We start from the raw sequence: 24,070 nt of genomic DNA, 5'->3' as shown, positions 1-24,070 counted from the left end.
TAATGGTCAATGGTAAGGATTTTAATAAGTCAAGTCAGTTGAATTGTAAAATGGAAAATCATAACAGAAATCATTTCAATACACTTCTTATACAGAACAGTTACAGTTGGTATTATGCACTATTCATGTTCCAAAAAGAAAGCCTTATGTAGTATATAAGAAGGTAAGACAGATAGCAACAGCCAGTAACAACCAGTGGGTTCAGGAAAGAATGATATTAAACATACAGCACTACAGAGAGCAAACTGAACAGCCCGGCTGGGTCTGGGTGCAGAGGAAGGTGGGCAGCTGTCTGTGTGCTTTGCCTCCACGCTTCTACCAGCTGACTTAAAGCCCTGACTGACTACAGTGACGCTGCATACATGTAGACTTTTTCCACAAACATACCCACAACAGTAACACAAGTCAACTCTTATTAAACAGAAAGGGTTGCACATCAACCACACTGTGCATAACGCGGATATTTCTAGACGTCTCCGAAAATCAGTTGCACACAAGCAATTACATTTGGCATTTTAGATTAACGTAAGCAATAGCCTGATTTGGCACCGATTAATTTTGAAAGGGCAACAACCTATGAGGACAAGTCAACTCTTTTTAAACAGAAAAGGTTACACGGGCCCTTAGATTGTTTGACCAAACCTGACTGTTGTCGCCTCCCTCACTCACGCATTTGTTTGGCTTGCCTCGCATCTGCAGACCAGCCAAAAATAAAAGATTCAATCATTTTTAAGTTGAGACAGAACATATTAATAATAATAGTACAATGACAGGAGACACATTTTGTAATATTTGTTCAAGAAAGATACATGTGTTGTTAAGAAACCCTAGCCCTTTGATAAGAGGTCCTGTATACAGTATATGGTAAATAAATCGAATAAAAAAAACATTAAGGATGTTCATCAGCAGTACATTTTGACCTATAGGTAAAAGTAATTAGACTTAAGAATACAACATGCAGTTACTCCCTTTATCCCATTTGTCGATATGAACCTAAATTGCCAACAGCTGTGTATTTTTTTTGTGTGAGTGAGTGTCACCTTTATTTGATATCTCAGTGCAGAATAGCATTGGAGAGAGAGAGAGAGAGAGAGAGAGAGAGAGAGAGAGAGAGAGAGAGAGAGAGAGAGAGAGAGAGAGATGAAATGCAGCAAAGGGTCTGATCTGTAGTCAAACCCGGACCGCTGAAACAGGGACTGAGCCTTAATGATACACACCCTACCAGGTGAGCCACTGTGGGGTGCTCCCCCGACCATCTTTAAGTGGTCACACTATTTTCGACCACTTTCGGATCCATGTATGTGTAGGGCACTTCCAGACCCTCGTTTCTGATCTTGATGGTTGAACTCAACTCTTCAAGCTTTCCCTGAAAAGCCTTTATCTCCTTGCAGGGAATCTCCTCAGTGAAATGGTTCTCCGGGTATTGGCCGAGAAGGACCTGATGGGATCAGAGACACATTTAAACGTTTATCAAACATAAACTATTGGCAAAACCATGTACAGTTGGAGTAACCTTTTGTGGCTAAAATAGGATAGTATAATAATAACCTATGTTACACAAATGAAATATAAATGTGACTTATGTCATTTTTCATTAGGTATTTGGCACTCACTTTGTCAGAGGACTGCTTGCTGAGTAGCCACACGATGGCATTGCCATTCGCTGTTGTCATGATGTCAGGGAGAGTCTTCAGCAGTGTGTCTTTGCTTGTTGTCCCCTTTGTGGTTGGTGGAGGAAGTTTCAAAGTGATGGGACTGTTGGGCATCCAGCCACCATAGTTGTACTGCAATGAATAAATTATTAACAGACATGTTACTAATACTTGTTTGAAGCCCTGCCATGTCACTCTATTGGTTAATCGTTTCAGTACTTTTTCCTACACTGAAATATTTCAGCAACTATGAGATGTATTGCCAGTAAATTTGGATTGGAACGTTCATGGCCCGCAGGGATGGATGCTACTGAAATTGGCGATTCCCTGACTTTTTCCCCAGCACCATGGTTAAGGTAAACATTTTAGTTTAATGAAATATCTCGACAACCTTTTGTTAGATTGCCATTAGATTTGATTTAGACATGAATATTGACATCAGGATAAACTGTGACAGCTTTGGTGACTTTTCACATTGGCTATCTCACATCAAAATATCCTTTTCTCTTACACTTGGTTTTATTTATTATGACCATCAAACATGTTCAATACATTGTGTTTTGTGCTAGCTAGCAAATGTTTACTAGCCTCGAAATCCAGACCCACATCTAGAACGATGTAGGGTCTGGCCACGATCAATATACCTTCCCAACTCAAGGGGCGGCACCTGGGCGTGCATTTCAAATAGCACTGCATGCAATTGGATAGCAGTGTTTCTTTCAGGATTTATTAATTTCTCTCCGGTTCAGAGAAAACTGAAAACACCATCCCATTCAACATAAATTGTAACATTCAAATTGATCATCCCAGTAAATTAAATGGATTCACCTGTCCAAGGTTTACAGCCGAGTGCTGTACTGAGCAGGTGAAGATCACCATGGTGACGAATTTGACCATCTCAGCAACGGAGGTGAGTCTCTGTGGAATTCCTGATCATTACAGGGAATAAACTGCACATTAACACATCTAGATGAAGACATTTGACTCATGTTTGCATTATAATAACATAATGAAATCTTAATAAGCACAAATATCATCATTAATGATTGAGGATTTCTTTAAAACCCACCTGTGCATTCTTGGGAAAGGAATCCTTCTTTAAAAATGTCCGAGATCCATTCCTGCAATTCGGGGTCTTTCTGGACCTCACCATCACTTTTGTAGTAGTAGCTGAGCACTCCATGCACAAACCTTTAAGAAATGAACATACAGTAAGTTCAGTAAGGGCGTGTTCACACCAGCTTTGTTTATTGCGGTTGAAATGAATCTTGGAACGTTTAAGCCCTTAATACAGTATTTGGGTTTGTTTGAACGCAGTCCGAGACTCTGGTGCGCACTAAACAACCCGGACTCCGCTTGAAAGAGGTGGTCTCGGGCCGCTTAGTAGATGGTAGAAATTGCGAGCGATTTGCATTTGCACTCACCAAACAGTCTGACAGCATTTCCATGCATGTGACTTAAGTTAACAATGTATAGTCCGTTTGAGTTTTGCCTTTGTGAACGCGAACCGAAACATCTCAAAATCGAAACTATGTATCCCCTCTCAACTGGTGCACACCAAAGAAGTGGACTATTAGGTGTCAACACAACCTAAAACAAAGTCCTTGATGAAATATAAATGTGTCATGTACACATTCCTTTGTAAGACGCTATTTGGCGAGGGATGCGATAGGATAACATTTGGTCTCTAATCCTTTTTGGTGCACCCTGTCAGATTAATTACATTTACTGTTACATGCTGTGCAAAGAGCACTGTATTTTTTTATTTGAATTCTTCACTGCCTTTAAATGTGTTCTAATCTCACAGTGTAATACTTTAGACTGTATAGTTTTGAAACTTAATGTCCTTAAAACTCAATAGAAAGTGCCTATTATACCCGTGAAGGATATCCCAAAGCTTGAGTCCATCATCCCTGTAGTAGTAGTTTGGCACATCCTGGAGCCCACGGTCAGCAATGTCATCTGGTATACAGAGAGATCTGTAGGTCATTGAGGCGAGTGATCTCTGCAGGATGGTGATCATAGCCTCTCCACCAGAAGCTGCAAACTAGGGAACAGTCAAACATGTAAGGGATATTGTTAGAGCTGAATACTATGCATGGTAATAAACAACAACATTGTTTAGACGGTTGGTCTTCTCGTACCTCTCTGAAAGCTCCTTTATCAGATATGAGAAGCATTCGAGCCAACAAGTTGATGTTCAGAACGTAGCGAGTGTGAGGTATGAGAAGCTGGGGGGAAAAAGGAACTCTGGTATTGACACTATTACTTTTTAACAAAGTCAGGAATCTTGATGCATTCATGCCATTTAGCACGGTGAAAAACTTAATCAATTACCTTGAACAGTGGATGCACCATGGGCACATTGCGCAGCAGTGAAACTGCAAAAACTTCAGCCATCAGGTGAGTGCGCAGCAGGTGGACATTGAGTTCATGCTCGCTGAAATCTGCACCTCTCACAAAAACCTTGGCCAACAACCAGTCATACTCAGTGTCAGTAGGCAAGAAGATGGGATTGTCCTCTGCTGGAGTCTGCTTCAGCTGCAGGAAAAGGAAGTGGGATGTTGTTCATTCAATCCATTAACAGGATTTGTCTAAAATATTTAAGGTTTTTGTTGTTGATGTTGTTGTTGTTTCAATACTTATTGCTTAAAGTAGATTCAGATGAGGGGGATTTGTTTACATTTGCGGAGCCTGCAGTTTGTTTACAAAACATATTTACTCTACATACTGTATAATTCTTAATTTTTAATAATTCTATTATAACTCAACTCTGTTATTTTTGAGGAACTTGAAAACAAACGCACAACTAGAATATGATTTAAATCAAAACTGTGGGTCAGGCTGCTGTAAACAACAACTGTGAAGCAGTGACTTTTCAGGAAGCTTTCTAACTTCTAACAGTCTTCCAGAGATCCAATATTCTTGTGAGTGCAGTTTGTTTACTTCCCTCACACACCCAAAGTTACAAAGTGCACATTTAGGAGGTTGCCTCATGTTGGTAATGGCAATGAAAAGACTTTAAAGGGTGCTTTTTCTCTGATGTATACTCTTTATTAATGTTTTTTCTGTCTTATCTATCATCTCCATCATACTCAGTTTTAATACATATTTACTCTTTGCTATAATCGAGTTCTAATCTCACCTGAATAGCAATCGGAATCAACTTATATCCTTTCTTCTCATCAGGTGTTTTGTGGAGAAGCACGAGGGGAGCCATCAAGTACTGCTCCTTTTCTCCAATGAAGTTTCCCTGCAGTCCATCCAAACTCTTGTAGTCGCACAGGAATATGTTGCCTTCCTATTTGAAATTTTTGTGCAAATGATTACTTATTTGACTCATAACACAGAGTGTGCACATAACATAATTGAAGTAAACTTGTGCAAATGAACCATGCTATTCTAAATTTGACTTGTAATGTAAGTGTCACCTGTCAAGCTAAACTTGGACCTGCAATAGTGTTATGTGAATGACAGGAGTTTGGAAGTTAAACTAGTATACTATCAAAAAAGAAAAATACCCGCATTTCTTCAGTTAAGTTGATTGACACCATCTCCTCAGTGACTGGGAAGTTCTCTGGTAGTGTTGAACAACGTTGGATCAACATGGGGTTGACACCATTCAGGTACTGGTAGCCAAAAAAGGCATCCTTTTTCCAATGTTCCTGGACATAGTCTGGAAAAAGAACAGAGTTGAAGTTCATTGGGTTTCAAAGTTTGGACTAGAATATCTTTCTCTACCACTGTAGCTGATACAATGCATGTGAAATTGGAAATAGGAAAAAGTTACTTGTTTTCTCATAAGCAAAACCTACAACTAGGAAACTTATTTGGGGCGACTGTGGCGCAGGTGGTAGAGCGGGTTGCCCAATGATCCAAGGGTTGGCAGTTCGATTTCCGCCTGGCCACAACACAGGTTGTTGTTGTGTCCTTGGGCAAGACACTTCACCCACCTTGCGTCGTGTGAATGTGTATGAATGCTGTATGTTTGAGGTGGTGGTCGTTGGGGCCGTTGGCGCGCAATGGCAGCCACGCTTCCGTCAGTCTGCCCCAGGGCAGCTGTGGCTACTATGGCTACTATGGTAGCTTACCGCCACCAGTATGACTGTGCGTGTATGAATGGAACCTGGAACCCTGTAAAGCGCTTTAAGTCCCTAGGGAATAAGGCGCTATATAAATCCAATCCATTATTCTAAATGTTTCCATACATGCAAATCTTTCTTTAAAATAGACAAATTAGTATTTAGTAAACCAAATGACTTATCTCAGCTAAGGAACAAAAACAATTAAAATATTTTTTTATTTTATGTAGCATAATGGAATGCCATTGAGTTTCTTAAATAATACAATTAAGTGTGTACCATTATGCATACAATGTCAAGAATGACATTAAACCTTTTTACAGTACCTGATATTTTTGTCCGTTTGTCGCAGAACACCCGTTTTATAGTTTCCATATCAGTCCAGTCGTCCCTGCAATGATCCAGGGCTTTTAGGTTTAGTTTATTTAACCTAAAACAGAAAAGGGAGGAATAATTTTATTATGATGCCTCAAATCGTTTGATGCTTCAAATCGTTTCAAAGGCAGGTACATCATTGGGTAGATAGATGGATAAATAGATAGATAGATAGATAGATAGATAGATAGATAGATAGATAGATAGATAGATAGATAGATAGATAGATGAGGACGTTACCCCTTTTTTAGAGTGTAATCAAACTCTCTAGCCTTGATGAAGGAAAACGTGACTTCAGGAGGCAGAGGATGCTCCTCATCCTGCTTTGCCTTCATGTTGTGGGGTATTCCCTCTATATCATTGTACACATCCCAGCTGGGATACAAAGAGAAGAAGAGAGTGGTGAGACACTTATCATTATGTCTGCAGTTTTCATTTGGAGAATGCAAGCATAATATGCTCATGTTATTATGTGCACGCCCGAGAATAACAAGGGCATGCACATATTAATATTCCTCAGGCTTCATCTATTATTTTTCCGCCAAAGTTTGAGTTGCAATAGTCCCTCCTCACAACCATAAGTCCGTCTGACTTGAAAATTCTCACCCTGGTCCAGCTCCAGTTGCTCTACAAAAAAGCCTGTGGGACCATATAGGGCCTCCTAGAAAAATGTTAAGATAATGTGCTTGAGCTGAAAAACAGTTATTTAAGTACACTTTTTTTTAATTTTCATATTTCAGTACCGAAATGTCAGGGCTTAGCAGCTAATTGGCCATACCGCATTAACCATCGAGCCTATCATCATAAAACTTGATGCATATGTGCATAACATGGGTGGTAGCATGTTTCCCAAAGCTTTATGAGCCCAACCTATATGGGGCGCCACAAATGCCCAAACCATAACCATAAAAAATGCCACTGTTTGAAAGTCCACGCCCCCTTGCCCCCTTACTCCGATTGACTTGGAATGTTTTACACAAGTACAGCTTATGATGCTCAACAAACTAGTCTCTCGGACCATAGAGGTCAGCCATTATAGATTTTACCTCATTTGAATAAACTGCAATACAGTCATGTGTTTCCAACCTATCATCACCAAATCTGGTACACAGCCTTAGTGGGCCGACATACACATGTGTATACCATTTTAGCGAGATAGCTCAAAAAACATGGCCGCCATTAACGAAAATGTCTTCACAAGAGGGGGCCTTTGCTGTAATTTGCCATGACTGTTTGACCAACTGTCCAATCAGACCCAAATTTGGGACTTATCTTCAGAAAGAGTTCACTTCGAGCCGGGCTAACTACAGGGGGCGCCGCGGATGCTGGGTTAGCGGTCGGAGACGGGCAGCATGCACATTCTATATAGTGTTGTAGTAGCCTATTATATATTTGAATAAACTCAAGCAGGTGTTACAATGTCACATGGTGGTTCATTTATCATCATAATCCATGAATACAATCAACCAAAGAGGGAGCAGGCTTAAATGCAGGTTAGTTTTGGGATACATGAAGTTAAAAATGAATAGGCCTATAAGCTCTGAGGTCTCACCGATAGTCTTTCTTTCGCTGCTTCAGCTCCTCCTTCCGACTTTTCTTGCCAGGAATATTGTGTTCATCAAAGACTCTCAGAGCTTAAAAAAGAAACCACAGCGAGGATTAAAAATTGTTGATAGCTACAGTATGTTAGCATTAATATTCTCCTTATAGCCATCTTGCAGAAATTGTCTTTCTACTGTTTTTCTCTAGGCAGTGAACCACACACAAACCTGTCCCCTCTTTAAAACGGTGCACCGCACTGTCGGTGATCCAGCGGTAGATGGGAAAGTTGTAGGTGGGTTCGCCAGGGACTTTCACTACCACCTTGGCAGGTAACCAGCGGTAGAAAGGAATCGGTGGGACAGACTTTGTGTCCAACTCTATCAGGACCAGCTTTCCAATGGAGGTAGGGCAGGACACGAAAAAACTAGATTCCTGCAGATGGAAAAAGAGAGCTGACTAAGGCTCTGTGCTCTGTTTGTGTGCAGATGCAAACCAGGCAACCAGGCAAAAACAAGTGCAAATACAAATGTGTTATACAAGTTATAGTTGGAGTGCCTTGGCTGCGGAGTGGCATGCATGCCATCTTTGTCTTTGTACCTGAAGTGAATCTTATGCAGATTAGTTTGGAATTATGCTGCACGCATTTAAATGATATATGTACAAATACACATGCAGAGAACACTACACCAGAACTTTGAAGGGTGGATGAAATCAAACAATTTATTCTTTTTGCTCTGTAACTTTTTGGGCAATGAACTGCATCATGTTGCTGTACATATTAGCCCGAGATGGTGAGGGTTTACATCCGCTTCTCTGAAGTGGAATTAAAAGTGCCTATAATCTACCAAAATTGAGGATTTGTGTTATACACTAAAAGAGAGATATTTCAGACTTACCTTTCCCTGGCAAAAAGATCCATCGTTCCTGAGGCACTCGCGGTTGCTCTCCCCATCTTCGCCAACCAGCTTGATGTAGACATTGTTAAATGTAGTGGCAGTTTCACGATTGACAGTGGATACGATCACTTCATAATCCACCATTTTCACTCTAGAAAGCAGAAGAATCCTTGTGGAGAGTCAATATTAGTTAAACCATTCTCAGCACTGATTAGGTCAACCGTCACTAAAACACGAGTACAAAAAAACAAATGTAAAATACTGAACAAAATAAGAAAGGAAATGGAAAAAGTTATTCTACCAACTTAGTATTTTTCTCCCATATTAGTTCAGGCATTGCTAACTGAAATCATTTCAAAAAGCATCTCTTACCTCTGATCATGATATCAAGAAGTTCCTTTGATGGACTTCAGCTGTGATGAAAGTAAATGCCACTGATCCCTATTTTTATACATTTACTTTTATGGGAGTGTGCAGTCAGCTATATTGATGGAATGTTGGACATGTATCAACAAGTACAGCTCTTGCGAAACTGATTGATGATGATGGAGATCATTATATCCCCGGTGGTTCACACGGTTGAGTGTGTTCCACTAATGCCAAGTCCTTGTCACAGCTCCCCTTGTTCAACTCTGGCTCGGGCCATTTGCTGCATGTCATCCCCCTCTTTACCCATTTCTATTCTACACGTCACTGTCAAATAAATGTGAAAACACTGAAAAGATGACGCAAACCCAGTTATTCAACTGTTAAATTTCAGACTATCAAAACCCACTAGAATTATTCTAGTACTCTGATTAAATGATTAATAAAAAAATATGCAATCTGACCCAGTTTGTCCAGATGTATAATATTTTATTATAAACTGAAACATGACAGTATTCATTTCTTTAACATGGAAAAAATATACAGTAGATCAGACAATTTAGGCAAATCATTGAAAACAATATAAAAAAGGCAAATAAAAAATGCTTGCTTTTAAATCACCAAATGCATAAAACTGTATTTTTATTATTTATCACAAAAAAATATACATTCAGTGGCAACGTGATTTTGTGCATCTGTACAATACTTTGCAATGCAGTTCAACAGCTCAGATCAATAAATTACACATTTGCTTCCTGCTGTTTTTGGCATTGTCAAACACAATTCAATGAAATTTTTTGTCAGGAGTTCATCACTGAAGTCATAGTTCAAGTTGCCTTGGTACCTAGACTATTTATTTGGAATCGTTTCTAATTTTATGTCGTCCCTATTTACGTAAACAAGGGGGACAGAATAATAGAAACAAGTCTGAATATAATGCAGTCAGATACAACACCACTAACTACAACCTTGAAAATAGCAGACATTGTAAAATAGACTTTATGGCCAGGCAGTTTTATTGGTTGGTACTATATCGTACAGGTATAGCTAATAAATCAAGTGACCAGGAGTCAGTCTGATTCTCTGGCGTTAATTGCAAAGATGTTGGTGGCTAATGTGCCATTTCAGATAGGATTTGACTTCCTCTGCAAGTATGGGGCTGTTGCTGTCTTTGGACAAAGGGAATGTGAAGTGGGCCTGTTGAATGTAGTGAATGCTATAGCCTGCTGAATCGCTGTTGAACAATTTTAATGTTATGTTGGCAAAGGTGGTCTGTAAGCTGGAACAAGGCACCCTGCCATTCCAGGTCATCAATGTAAGCAATTATGCTCTCACCTTAAAGGAAGGAATTCAAGTGGACAGAACATCTGGGACAGTAAAGACTGTGGATGTCTCACGTTTAAACTGGACAGGAAGGTTTAGAGAACTCTGAATTGTCAGCCCTTCATAAGTTTCTGTACTAGAATTTAGTTCCAAGGATAATGATGGCCAAATGGCAGAGCAAGGTCGGTGAAATGACCTCCCTGTCATGTCCATCTTAGCTCTTGTCTCCCAGAGAGATGGAAGTTTACACTTTTATGTTGATTATCGTAAATTTAACAATCTGACTCCATAATGCCAACCCCATTAGAAGTATGGTAATTCAGCCTTCAGTGGGCTTGGTCTTGGTCTTAATTTACGGAAACATTGTCATGAAATGAAAATTCAATGATCTTGTTTAATTTGTCTGCATAATCGGATGCACGATTAATTATTAATTAAATAAATGCACTTCATTATAAAATACAGAATAGGATTTATAAAATTAAATACAATTTGGAAACAGCCTTTATTTTCTTTACACAAAAGGTGACAATGTGCATTCAGTAGAACCCTAACATCATGGAATCGTAAACACCATAGTTAAGTACTAAAATTGACATATTTACAAGCAGGAGATACTTCAAGGAATACTATTAAATTACAAGAGTTCATATCAGTTCTTTGGACATAGGATAAATTGGTTAATTCGGGAGAACGGTACAAGCGCAGGCATTTTTCCACACAACCTAAATGATCATAGGGTTGAAGTGCACTCCATCCATTACCATTAGAATCATTCCATGCTGAGCACAAGGCTGAGGGCATACGGAGCATCTGCTATGTTGAGCTCTATCGGTGGATTGGCAAAGCTATCATGGACATCTGTCTTGAGGCAATGCAAACCGCCAGAGAAGAAATGCACGTTACAAAGACACTCTGAGCCAGGACACATGAAAGGCAACTTTTTATTGTGTTGTATTTGGAGCATTCTTCTTGTGGCCAGCCAGGGGCGCAACTACCCACTTCCTGGGGGGTATGCAGGCACTTAGCAGGCGCTCCCCCCCCCCCCCCCCCCCGTCCCAATTACAGACTTTCATTTTAAGTTGCACATTAGAGCAGGTGATCGGCTCAACCATGACATGTCTGCCTGCACTGATTCTCCCAAAAGTAAAGGACACAGTGAATAACAGGTTGGTCATCAGAAATAAAACTATATACTGGGCATTTAGGTTTTTGTGGCCTCACTAGTGTCAGGCATGCATACTCATAAGACATGAAAAAGGTGACATGTCCGAAAACACACCCCTTTAGGGGGGTCTGGGGTTTTCCCACCCAGAATTTTTTGTGATTTGAACATGTAAAATGGGCAATGGTGTACTCTGGTGAAGAGAATTAAAGAAAAAGAAAACTTTTATTTCAGTTCAAATGAATAGTAAAATGAGCCAAACAAGTTAGTCAGCCAACCTTCTTGACTTTACCCAAACAACGTGTGTAGGTATTTACTAAGAAAAACGTTAAAAAAACAGCTCAGAAAAACGGTTAAATTGGAAAAACTAGCTTGTTGATAAAACTTTTTTTTTCAAGTGAATGAGAGAGAAAAGGCAATAAATAAGACAAAAAAACTTAGAGCCACCAATCTATCGCACCAAATTCCCTTACAATAAACTATTATATACTCTCTCTCTCTCCTGTAATACTGTATGTGTAACTTACACACTATTCAAACCGATCCTGAATTGTAATGCTTTGGGGGATTCTGAATTGTGAACAATTCCTTCCTTAGCCTTGTACATCATACTTAGCATTGCACGACATACTTCAAACACTATACATGTACATAAGCCCTGCAGCTCACCCGCAGAAAACATTTCCTTAGAAAAAAATGTTTTGTCGTTACACGCATAGCTCCAAAGAAAAACCTATTGTTCTAGTTGGGCTTACACTACCTGGGAATCTTCAAATATCTCTTTATCATTCATCCAAGCGAATCCATCATCTTGTTCAAACAAGACAAACTGTGTGTGAGTTTTAAAGGTTTTAAAGGTTTTAACTAGCAAGCCTTTTTGAATGAACTCCGTCACAGTGACATTCATCTCACAACTGAAATATCTGATGTTGAATTAGCCTTGGATTTTTTCACCAATACCTTCACCTCAATTTTGAATCATCATGCACCCCACAAAAAGCACAGGGTAAAAAATAGATCGAACCCCTGGTTTACCAATGAGCTGTCTGACTTATTTACAGAGAGAAATAAAGCATGGTCTCTAGCCAGACGCTCTGGAGAAGATTTGAATTGGACAGTTTTTAGACAAATCAGAAATAGGTGTACGTCCATGGTTAGGAAAACTAAATCGGATTACTACCTTGATTTAATTTCCAACTGCTACTCCAACCCTGCATTGTTTTGGAAGGCTGTCAATTATAATAAAAACAATTCTAGCACTGTTCCCAGTCAGATAAAAATAAATGGTCAGATTTTAAATGACCAGAAAGAGATTGGTTTAGCTTTTAATAAACATTTTTTAGCTGCTGGTCAACTCTTTCAGAATGGAGGATGTACACCTTCTACAACCAGTAGTAACGTACCGCCTGTCTCTCAAACTCCTCTTTCTAGCCTTGTTCCAGTTCCAACAAGTGTTGTTGTAGATGCGCTTCTAGCCATCAACCCCAGGAAGTATATGGGAGAGGACAATTTGGACCCATTTTCAATCAATCTCTCTACACATATTATATCAAAACAAATAACCCATATTTTTAATCTTTCCATCTCCTCCGGTATTGTTCCTAAAGTTTGGAAAAAAGCTCATGTCATCCCATTGCATAAAGGGGGTGACAAAAGTAATCTCAATAATTACAGGCCAATTTCAAAACTCCCATGCCTGGCAAAAATCCTAGAATCAGTTATTAATAATCAGTTGAAAACCTTTTTATCCAGTGCTATCATGGACATCTGTCTTGAGGCAATGCAAACCGCCAGAGAAGAAATGCACGTTACAAAGACACTCTGAGCCAGGACACATGAAAGGCAACTTTTTATTGTGTTGTATTTGGAGCATTCTTCTTGTGGCCAGCCAGGGGCGCAACTACCCACTTCCTGGGGGGTATGCAGGCACTTAGCAGGCGCTCCCCCCCCCCCCCCCCCCCGTCCCAATTACAGACTTTCATTTTAAGTTGCACATTAGAGCAGGTGATCGGCTCAACCATGACATGTCTGCCTGCACTGATTCTCCCAAAAGTAAAGGACACAGTGAATAACAGGTTGGTCATCAGAAATAAAACTATATACTGGGCATTTAGGTTTTTGTGGCCTCACTAGTGTCAGGCATGCATACTCATAAGACATGAAAAAGGTGACATGTCCGAAAACACACCCCTTTAGGGGGGTCTGGGGTTTTCCCACCCAGAATTTTTTGTGATTTGAACATGTAAAATGGGCAATGGTGTACTCTGGTGAAGAGAATTAAAGAAAAAGAAAACTTTTATTTCAGTTCAAATGAATAGTAAAATGAGCCAAACAAGTTAGTCAGCCAACCTTCTTGACTTTACCCAAACAACGTGTGTAGGTATTTACTAAGAAAAACGTTAAAAAAACAGCTCAGAAAAACGGTTAAATTGGAAAAACTAGCTTGTTGATAAAACTTTTTTTTTCAAGTGAATGAGAGAGAAAAGGCAATAAATAAGACAAAAAAACTTAGAGCCACCAATCTATCGCACCAAATTCCCTTACAATAAACTATTATATACTCTCTCTCTCTCCTGTAATACTGTATGTGTAACTTACACACTATTCAAACCGATCCTGAATTGTAATGCTTTGGGGGATTCTGAATTGTGAACAATTCCTTCCTTAGCCTTGTACATCATACTTAGCATTGCACGACATACTTCAAACACTATACATGTACATAAGCCCTGCAGCTCACCCGCAGAAAACATTTCCTTAGAAAAAAATGTTTTGTCGTTACACTCATAGCTCCAAAGAAAAACCTATTGTTCTAGTTGGGCTTACACTACCTGGGAATCTTCAAATATCTCTTTATCATTCATCCAAGCGAATCCATCATCTTGTTCAAACAAGACAAACTGTGTGTGAGTTTTAAAGGTTTTAAAGGTTTTAACTAGCAAGCCTTTTTGAATGAACTCCGTCACAGTGACATTCATCTCACAACTGAAATATCTGATGTTGAATTAGCCTTGGATTTTTTCACCAATACCTTCACCTCAATTTTGAATCATCATGCACCCCACAAAAAGCACAGGGTAAAAAATAGATCGAACCCCTGGTTTACCAATGAGCTGTCTGACTTATTTACAGAGAGAAATAAAGCATGGTCTCTAGCCAGACGCTCTGGAGAAGATTTGAATTGGACAGTTTTTAGACAAATCAGAAATAGGTGTACGTCCATGGTTAGGAAAACTAAATCGGATTACTACCTTGATTTAATTTCCAACTGCTACTCCAACCCTGCATTGTTTTGGAAGGCTGTCAATTATAATAAAAACAATTCTAGCACTGTTCCCAGTCAGATAAAAATAAATGGTCAGATTTTAAATGACCAGAAAGAGATTGGTTTAGCTTTTAATAAACATTTTTTAGCTGCTGGTCAACTCTTTCAGAATGGAGGATGTACACCTTCTACAACCAGTAGTAACGTACCGCCTGTCTCTCAAACTCCTCTTTCTAGCCTTGTTCCAGTTCCAACAAGTGTTGTTGTAGATGCGCTTCTAGCCATCAACCCCAGGAAGTATATGGGAGAGGACAATTTGGACCCATTTTCAATCAATCTCTCTACACATATTATATCAAAACAAATAACCCATATTTTTAATCTTTCCATCTCCTCCGGTATTGTTCCTAAAGTTTGGAAAAAAGCTCATGTCATCCCATTGCATAAAGGGGGTGACAAAAGTAATCTCAATAATTACAGGCCAATTTCAAAACTCCCATGCCTGGCAAAAATCCTAGAATCAGTTATTAATAATCAGTTGAAAACCTTTTTATCCAGTGCTTCCATTCTGAGCCCATTTCAATCTGGTTTTAGGGCAGGTCACAGTACTGTATCTGCTGTCACTTTGGTCTTAGACAACATTGTTACAGCTATCGACAAAAAAAAGCACTGTGCAGCACTTTTTGTTGATCTGTCAAAAGCCTTTGATACTTTAGATCACCATTTGCTTTTACAGAGGCTGCATGATATTGGTTTTGATTATTCTACATGTAGCTGGTTTAGGGACTATCTCTCTGATAGACAGCAGTCAGTAAAACTGGGAAGCCACCAAACTGAGTTTTTAACAATTACAAATGGTGTTCCGCAGGGCTCAATTTTAGGTCCAGTCCTATTCACAATTTACATCAATAACATTGTTTCATCGCTACAAAACTGTCAAGCCCATTTGTATGCTGACGACACTGTACTGTATTGCATTTCTGATTCGGTCCATCAATCTGTTCAGAACCTTCAGAGCTCTTTTAACACCCTGCAGGACTGTCTAGTGGACCTCAGGCTTGTTCTTAATACAGACAAAACAAAATATATGTGTTTCTCCAGAGCAAGAACTATACATTTTAATGATCTTAATATTCATACAAATAATGGATCTCAAATTGAAAGAGTCACTGAGTATAAATATCTCGGCATCTGGATAGATGAAAAAGTATCTTTTAAATTTCACATAAAAAATCTTGTCTGTCGTCTGCGACAAAAGATTGGATGTTTTTATAGGAACAAAGCCACCTTCCCGTTGTTCAGTAGGAAAAGGATTATTGAGGCAGTTTTTATGTCTGTCCTTGATTACGGTGATGTGGTTTATAGGCATGCATCTCAATCATGTCTTAAACTCCTAGACTCTGTTTTTCACTCTGCCTTAAGGTTCATTGCAGTAGATGCTTATGACACTCACCATTGTCTTTTATATGAAAAGGTTGGGTGGTCCTCTCTTAAAGAGAGACGTGATGCACATTGGCATATTTTTATATATAAAGCCCTGACCGGAAAGCTGCCACTCTATTTGACAACCATGCTGCATATTCCAGATGGGCTTTATCAAACCCGCTCAACTGAAACTAAATTTACTTAATGTAATTTAATGTACTAGAATTTAGTTCCAAGGATAATGATGGCCACATGGCGGAGCAAGGTCGGTGAAATGACCTCCCTGTCATGTCCATCTTAGCTCTTGTCTCCCAGAGAGATGGAAGTTTACACTTTTATGTTGATTATCGTAAATTTAACAATCTGACTCCATAATGCCAACCCCATTAGAAGTATGGTAATTCAGCCTTCAGTGGGCTTGGTCTTGGTCTTAATTTACGGAAACATTGTCATGAAATGAAAATTCAATGATCTTGTTTAATTTGTCTGCATAATCGGATGCACGATTAATTATTAATTAAATAAATGCACTTCATTATAAAATACAGAATAGGATTTATAAAATTAAATACAATTTGGAAACAATATTTCATACCACAGCCTTTGTTTTCTTTACACAAAAGGTGACAATGTGCATTCAGTAAAACCCTAACATCCTGGAATCGTAAACACCATAGTTAAGTACTAAAATTGACATATTTACAAGCAGGAGATACTTCAAGGAATACTATTAAATTACAAGAGTTCATATCAGTTCTTTGGACATAGGATAAATTAGTTAATTCGGGAGAACGGTACAAGCGCAGGCATTTTTCCACACAACCTAAATGATCATAGGGTTGAAGTGCACTCCATCCATTACCATTAGAATCATTCCATGCTGAGCACAAGGCTGAGGGCATACGGAGCATCTGCTATGTTGAGCTCTATCGGTGGATTGGCAAAGCTATCATGGACATCTGTCTTGAGGCAATGCAAACCGCCAGAGAAGAAATGCACGTTACAAAGACACTCTGAGCCAGGACACATGAAAGGCAACTTTTTATTGTGTTGTATTTGGAGCATTCTCCTTGTGGCCAGCCAGGGGCGCAACTACCCACTTCCTGGGGGGTATGCAGGCACTTAGCAGGCGCTCCCCCCCCCCCCGCCCCAATTACAGACTTCCATTTTAAGTTGCATATTAGAGCAGGTGATCGGCTCAACCATGACATGTCTGCCTGCACTGATTCTCCCAAAAGTAAAGGACACAGTGAATAACAGGTTGGTCATCAGAAATAAAACTATATACTGGGCATTTAGGTTTTTGTGGCCTCACTAGTGTCAGGCATGCATACTCATAAGACATGAAAAAGGTGACATGTCCGAAAACACACCCCTTTAGGGGGGCCTGGGGTTTTCCCACCCAGAATTTTTTGTGATTTGAACATGTAAAATGCGCAATGGTGTACTCTGGTGAAGAGAATTAAAGAAAAAGAAAACTTTTATTTCAGTTCAAATGAATAGTAAAATGAGCCAAACAAGTTAGTCAGCCAACCTTCTTGACTTTACCCAAACAACGTGTGTAGGTATTTACTAAGAAAAACGTTAAAAAAACAGCTCAGAAAAACGGTTAAATTGGAAAAACTAGCTTGTTGATAAAACTTTTTTTTTCAAGTGAATGAGAGAGAAAAGGCAATAAATAAGACAAAAAAACTTAGAGCCCAGGGTTCGACATAACGTATAGCCCGATGGCCCGGGGCCAGTAAAATCATATGCAGGGCAAGTTGATTGGCCAGTCACTGTCCCGCCCGGGCCAGTGACTGGCCAATCACAGTTCAGTATATTTTTGTAGACTACATCATGGTTCATTGAAATGCGCGCTGAGAGTCGGAATGAAAGCAGTGTTTATTTAAGACTCAATATAATAAACCTAATATAAAATATATTTTTTAATGAAAGGCCAGTGGACAACCGATGCGTGGACGTTTTGACAGGCGGAGCAACAAGCGGGTGCACTCTCGCTCCGTTGGCAGAGCTGCCTACCGTCCGCCTGCGAGTCGACAAATCAATCGACTTGCTTTGCCCCCTTTCTTTCTTCCCACAGCAGAGGTTCAGGTGCAGAAAATTATAACTGCGCTTTTCCTTTAGCTGCCGCCATTATGTTACAGTATTTGCATGCAAGCCCCAATGGTAATACAAATGAGAGGCTTTATTTAAACGCTGTGACTGCGTCTCCGGTGATTGTGTCGGTTGTAGACAGAAACCAACGGAGGGACTCCGCTCACTGTACAGTTCCTATAGTCGCGCAGTTTGGCACTGTGTTTTCAGGCTCGAGACATTCAATCAGATCGCGGAAGTCTTTCCCATTGAAATCGCTAACGGGGGGAATATCCCCGGTTATTATTTTAGCCACAAACCACAGTTCATCTGCGCGACGGCTCACTCGCTGGCGAGATCACACGGTGAAACGCTGCTATGCTCGGACGAAGGCATTGTGTGTTTCTAAGGTGATTTAACGTCATAGTCTTAGACGAGCGTTTAGCATTATGCTGCATATTTTGCACTGCATTGTTTTTTATCAATAGTTTGAAAAAATGGTCCCACACTGGACTCTTATGTGAAGCTGACACTTCATGGAGAAGTGACACTCGCTGCGCGCTCACGACCAGACGTGAACTCGCATATACGGTGAAATCTCCCATTAAAAAAACGGCATAACCCCCTGATTTTCGGATTTCTATTCTATTTTTAAAGTCAACTTGAGCGCAAGTGGAAAACCGGTCATTCGGTCATTCACATCCCTAATGCATAGAGAAAGTAATAAAAACAGCCTACCACACCACAAAGACTGATCAGACCTTCATCTCTTATTTTTTTTTTATGTTTGAACATGACTTCTGCAGGTGAACTATTCATTAAACTGCCCAAATTCAAGAATAAAAACAACCATCAAACTACTGGACTTTAAAATACTGGCCCACTCTTTCAACATACTTTCAGTTGTAGGCTTCAAATTCAATATGTTTGCCTGGTTTTATATTATGTGTATGAGCAATATCAACATTTCATATAATTAACTAAAAGAAAAATAACCAAATCTAAAGGGAATATATATACTGTTACAGTATAGATATTCCCTTTAGATCTGGTTATTTTCTTTATTTTTCTAATACAGGTATTATAATGATTGACACTAAATTATGAAGAAAAAAAAGTGTGTGCAGGGCCAGTGAAAATATACAAGGGGCCAGTAAAACTCGGATCCACTGGCCCGGCGGGCCAGTAGGAAAAAAAAGTTATGTTGAACCCTGGAGCCACCAATCTATCACACCAAATTCCCTTACAATAAACTATTATATACTCTCTCTCTCTCCTGTAATACTGTATGTGTAACTTACACACTATTCAAACCGATCCTGAATTGTAATGCTTTGGGGGATTCTGAATTGTGAAAAATTTCTTCCTTAGCCTTGTACATCATACTTAGCATTGCACGACATACTTCAAACACTATACATGTACATAAGCCCTGCAGCTCACCCGCAGAAAACATTTCCTCAGAAAAAAATGTTTTGTCGTTACACTCATAGCTCCAAAGAAAAACCTATTGTTCTAGTTGGGCTTACACTACCTGGGAATCTTCAAATATCTCTTTATCATTCATCCAAGCGAATCCATCATCTTGTTCAAACAAGACAAACTGTGTGTGAGTCAGTGTGTGTGTGAGTGAGTGAGTGAGTGTGTGAGAGAGAGAGTGAGTGAGAGAGAGAGAGAGAGAGAGAGGGAGTAAGGTCTCCTTAGAGGCAATGTGCCAGACTCACAATTTCAGTTGATTAAAATGTATAAATAACTAAACATGAAAAGTTGAGGTTAAGTTTGTCTTAGTTTCTGTTTCCAATTCACTGAACAAGATGATGGATTCGCTTGGATGATTGGATGATGAGATAAGATTCCCAGGTAGTGTAAGCCCAACTAGAACAACAACAACTAGAACATTTCTGAGGAAATGTTTTCTGCGGGTGAGCTGCAGGGCTTATGTACTTGTTTAGTGTTTGAAGTATGTTGTGTAGGTATATGCCATTCTTGTGCAAAACCAATCATACAAACAATGTGCTTCTAACTGGCATTTGACCTTTTTCTGAGGAATACACTGGACAAGGTTACAAAATTGGGCAGGAAATAACTGGAACTGAGGTGAAAAGTATTACACACATTGCTGATGAAAATACAATAATTTGGCCTTGAGGATACTAGATGATCCATTTCACCCCCTCTTCCCTAAGTACTCCCTTCTCCCCTCGGGTCTGTGTTATAGAATGCCTCATGTAAAAACAAACAGAGCACTGACATCTTTTGTGCCAAGGAGTATTCAGTTGATTAACAGTTTGAATTCAGTAGAGCCAGCCTTAATTATGCATTATGCACTTTGAATGTTTAGTTTTTATCTTTTTATATTGTCCGTTTTTTTTTATTTAATTTTTTATCTTTTCATATTGCCTGTTTTTATTAGTATGTCATTCTGTCTATCATTGTCTGAGTCTGTATGTATGTGTGCTTATACTGTATGTGCTGTTTGTGCCTATATGTTTTTTATTCCTAGTGCAAGACAAATTCCCCTTGGGGCAATAAAGGTTTATCTCATCTCAGAGGAGGTACACTAGATTAGCTAATACGTGCAACCATTGGGATCACTTTGGGGTTCAGTGTCTTACCCAGGGACAATTTGACATGTGGCAAGGATAGGACTGCCAATCCTGGGATCAGTGGACAAACTCTCTACCTGTTTAGCCACAGCCAACTTGTTAACTGAAAATGTAGTGTTGGGCATGCTGTGGCCCATCCACAATGTACACCCACACACACAAGGTGTGACAGCCACCTCTGCCAAGGGGACATAAAACAAGCACAGCTTATTGAAAAACCAGATATGAATCTACAACAGAAAAAGAGGAATCTTAAAAGCCTCCTGAAACATTCTTATCCTTTGTAAGTGGCAAGAACTTTTGAACTTTATTTGAGTATATTCTACTTTTGGGGGAAACGAGTAGGTCTAACACGTTACTATTTCCAAACCAATAATCAGATTAAAGTTACTCATCAAAGTCACTGTGCGTTACTATTTCTGTAATTTTCCTTAGTAAAACATTTTACATAACTGCAAAAATGACTGCGATTTAATGTAAATAAATGTGCGTCTGCTATATGGGGATATTTAAGATTCGGGTACGTGACGTTGAAGAGATAGAAGTGTTTAAAACTTGGAAACTTATAGTAATAACGGTAATTAGGTAATGGGGAGTTAATGAGTAGGTACTGGTAAACAGACTGGGAGATATTGCATTAATGAAGCATTAGGTAATGGGGAGTTAATGAGTGGTTACTGGTAGTTACTGAGTTACTGAGTAGGTACTGGTAAACAGACTGGGAGATACTGCATTGAGTGCTGGAGAACGGACGGCGTGCTCACACTAGCCAAACAATCTAGACTTTAGGGGGCAAACGTGCTCGGGCATGGAACAGATGGCCTAGTGTGAGTGCGCCCTAAAGCAGTGTCTCCTACTGGACCAAAGTATAGTAGAGAGACTGCAGTTTTGTTGGATGGTTTGAAACGTCATGAATGCATGTTTTTGTAATCAAATAGCACACATGGTATGAACCATAAGTATGAACAGTTGTGTTGTTTCTGTCTCCTGTCTTCTATGGGTTTTGTTTATCTTAACTTTGCAAAGAGTGTGTGTGTGTGTGTGTGTGAGTGCCGTCAGTTAATGAGTGAGTGTGTGTGTGTGTGTGTGTGTGTGAGTGCCGTCAGTTAATGAGTGAGTGTGTGTGTGTGTGTGTGTGTGTGTGTGTGTGTGTGTGTGTGTGTGCCCAAGCGTCAGAGTACAGCATAAGCTAATTACAATAAAAAAATCTGATTTTTTTTTTCTTTTTTTTAAACTTCTTCAGTTATGCTATAAACAAATCAGAGAGTGCTACAATAATGAAATAAATGCAGAGTCAATGGATCTCTATGTTTAAAAGCATTGCCATTACAGCCATGTACAGAGATGAAGAGAAAGTGAGAGACCAATGAGCAGTCACTGTCTGGTCCGTGCCACTAGCTTTAGCGCCCCTAGTGGCAATGACCACTGGTCTCTAGTGGTCATGACCAGTTGTATGTGGTCGCTGAGTGGTCCGTGCCAGTGGTCCGTGCCACTGGCTGAGTGGTCCGTGCCACTAGCTGACTGGTCCGTGCCACTGGCTGAGTGGTCCGTGCCAGTACGTCCAGCACCCCCTGGTGGTGGCACACAGTGGTCTGTGGCAGAGACCATGGTCAGTGTACTGACCACCGAATCGGCTACAACCCCTGTTGGTGCCGCGGCACACTGGTTGAAAATCACTGCCCTATAGGGCTAAAACAACTTTTCATTAATGCCGTAAGGCAGGGCTGAATCGACTACAACCCCCTCTCCGTGCCGTGAGGGATCGTCAGGTGTGCCGTGGGAAATTATCTAATATCACCTAATTTGTTCATTGTTGAGCGTCTTTGTGTGAGGAAATGGGAGCGGAACATAAAGTCTTATTGCTCCACACGTAGGTCCGGTGGCTGTCGCGCTGCAAATTGCTGGCCCGTGTGTATGAGCTGCGAGAGGAACTTAAAGTTTTTCTGACAAACGAGAGGTCCGTTTACTCAAAGCTGCTTGCAAGTGATGAGTGGTGTGCAAAGCAGCAGGGCTCCAGACAGAGACCAAATGCTCGCATTTTGCGACAATGTTTGACAGTGCGAGTAGGCCTACTATTTTCAACTAGGGGCACGCGCGCGACTGGGAAATTCGCCGACATATCTTTTCATTATTTTATTATTACATCCATTATTAGTGCTTTGTGTTTGAGAGAGAGAGAGAGCAGTCCGCGACTGATCAGTGAAACGATCAACAGCGGGATCACGTGACTAACTCTCATCTCAGTGTCATCACCTCGTTAACATGTTGCCAACTGGCGACTTTTTCCGCTATATTTGCCGACTTTCTGCCATAGCGCAAAGGCTAGTTAAAGACCATAGACACATCTTGCAACTTTTTTTTAATACCGCGCTCACCAGAGCCGAGTACTAGCAACGGCTGCTGTCTCCTCCTCCTCACCGCTGACAGCCCTCACTCACACGGTTTGTGTTTCTGATAACAGCCCCCTGCTACCTGCAGCAGCCAGCAGACAGACAACACTGTTTCGCTCTGAGCAAGAGCTGCCAGGTGACGTTTGTAAACACGTTAATAGTTTTATTGGTCCACATTCAATTGGCGACTGCATCTATATATAAAAAAGCTAATCTTGTAGTTATAGCAACTAACAACATTTTTAAAGTTAGTTTGTAAATATGTAAAGAGGCCTAGGTAATTTGTTAAGGCCTACTACTCAGCATTTTCTATTCATTTAGCCTCTTTCAGAATTGCATATTATGCACATTAGTTGATCATGTCATCCAGCTACTACTAGTTAATTTTGGGCCAATAACTATTTTCCTTATAGAGGAGTCAGCTGAGATAGAGAAGGAAAAATCACAGGGCTCAGGTTTCGAAGGGGTTGAGGTGAAAATGGGTCAAAATCCCAGTCTTTCTACCATTCCTGCCAGGATATCCATTTTGTGTTCATCGAAACAGGCCCAGGTTTCACACTAAGTGAGTATAAATACATTTAGAAACTATATTATTAACTATATGTATTATATGTACTGTGTTAGAGTGTAATTTTGTGTAATTTTGGTTGGTGGTGTGCCCCAGGATTTTGTAAATGTAAAAAGTGCACACATAAAAAAACACATACACACCAAAACATGCATGTACACACAACTGAAGACTCTTGGGCAGGGCTATGCTTCACAAATCACTCATTTGAAAGGTAATTAGAATTGCACGCCTAATCGAAAGAGACTTACGCTACCACTTCTTTCGAAACAACATCTTCTGATTGCCTTGGCACTTTCATTGACTTCACATCTGGCTGTAGGGCAAATGTTACACCCT

The 24,070-nt window shown here is 40.0% G+C and overlaps 1 protein-coding gene across 2 annotated transcripts; it reads right to left on the bottom strand.

The window, feature by feature from the left end:
• Positions 1 to 9,067, bottom strand: LOC307267648 (arachidonate 12-lipoxygenase, 12R-type-like). Of its 2 annotated transcripts, none has more exons than XM_080050030.1 (16): positions 8,920 to 9,067; positions 8,548 to 8,716; positions 7,879 to 8,083; positions 7,662 to 7,743; positions 6,350 to 6,484; positions 6,061 to 6,164; positions 5,174 to 5,328; positions 4,798 to 4,953; positions 3,990 to 4,193; positions 3,797 to 3,883; positions 3,530 to 3,699; positions 2,722 to 2,843; positions 2,481 to 2,581; positions 1,614 to 1,784; positions 371 to 1,438; positions 1 to 264 (listed from the first exon to the last, which is right to left on the bottom strand). In XM_080050030.1, exons 2-15 carry the CDS (start codon positions 8,689 to 8,691, stop codon positions 1,259 to 1,261), a joined length of 2,016 nt encoding a protein of 671 aa, XP_079906156.1. In that variant the 5' UTR covers positions 8,692 to 8,716; positions 8,920 to 9,067; the 3' UTR covers positions 1 to 264; positions 371 to 1,258. The 2 variants fall into 2 exon arrangements, with proteins under 2 accessions (XP_079906156.1, XP_079906157.1); XM_080050031.1 differs by having other exon boundaries at positions 8,548 to 8,698; positions 8,920 to 8,991.
• Between the last annotated feature and the right edge of the window lie 15,003 nt (positions 9,068 to 24,070).

Source organism: Ammodytes marinus (genome assembly GCF_949987685.1).
Source record: "Ammodytes marinus genome assembly, chromosome: 21".
Classification (NCBI taxonomy): Eukaryota; Metazoa; Chordata; class Actinopteri; order Uranoscopiformes; family Ammodytidae; genus Ammodytes; species Ammodytes marinus.
Note: the sequence above shows the minus strand (reverse complement) of the source record. Positions and strands in the feature narration are given on the sequence as shown.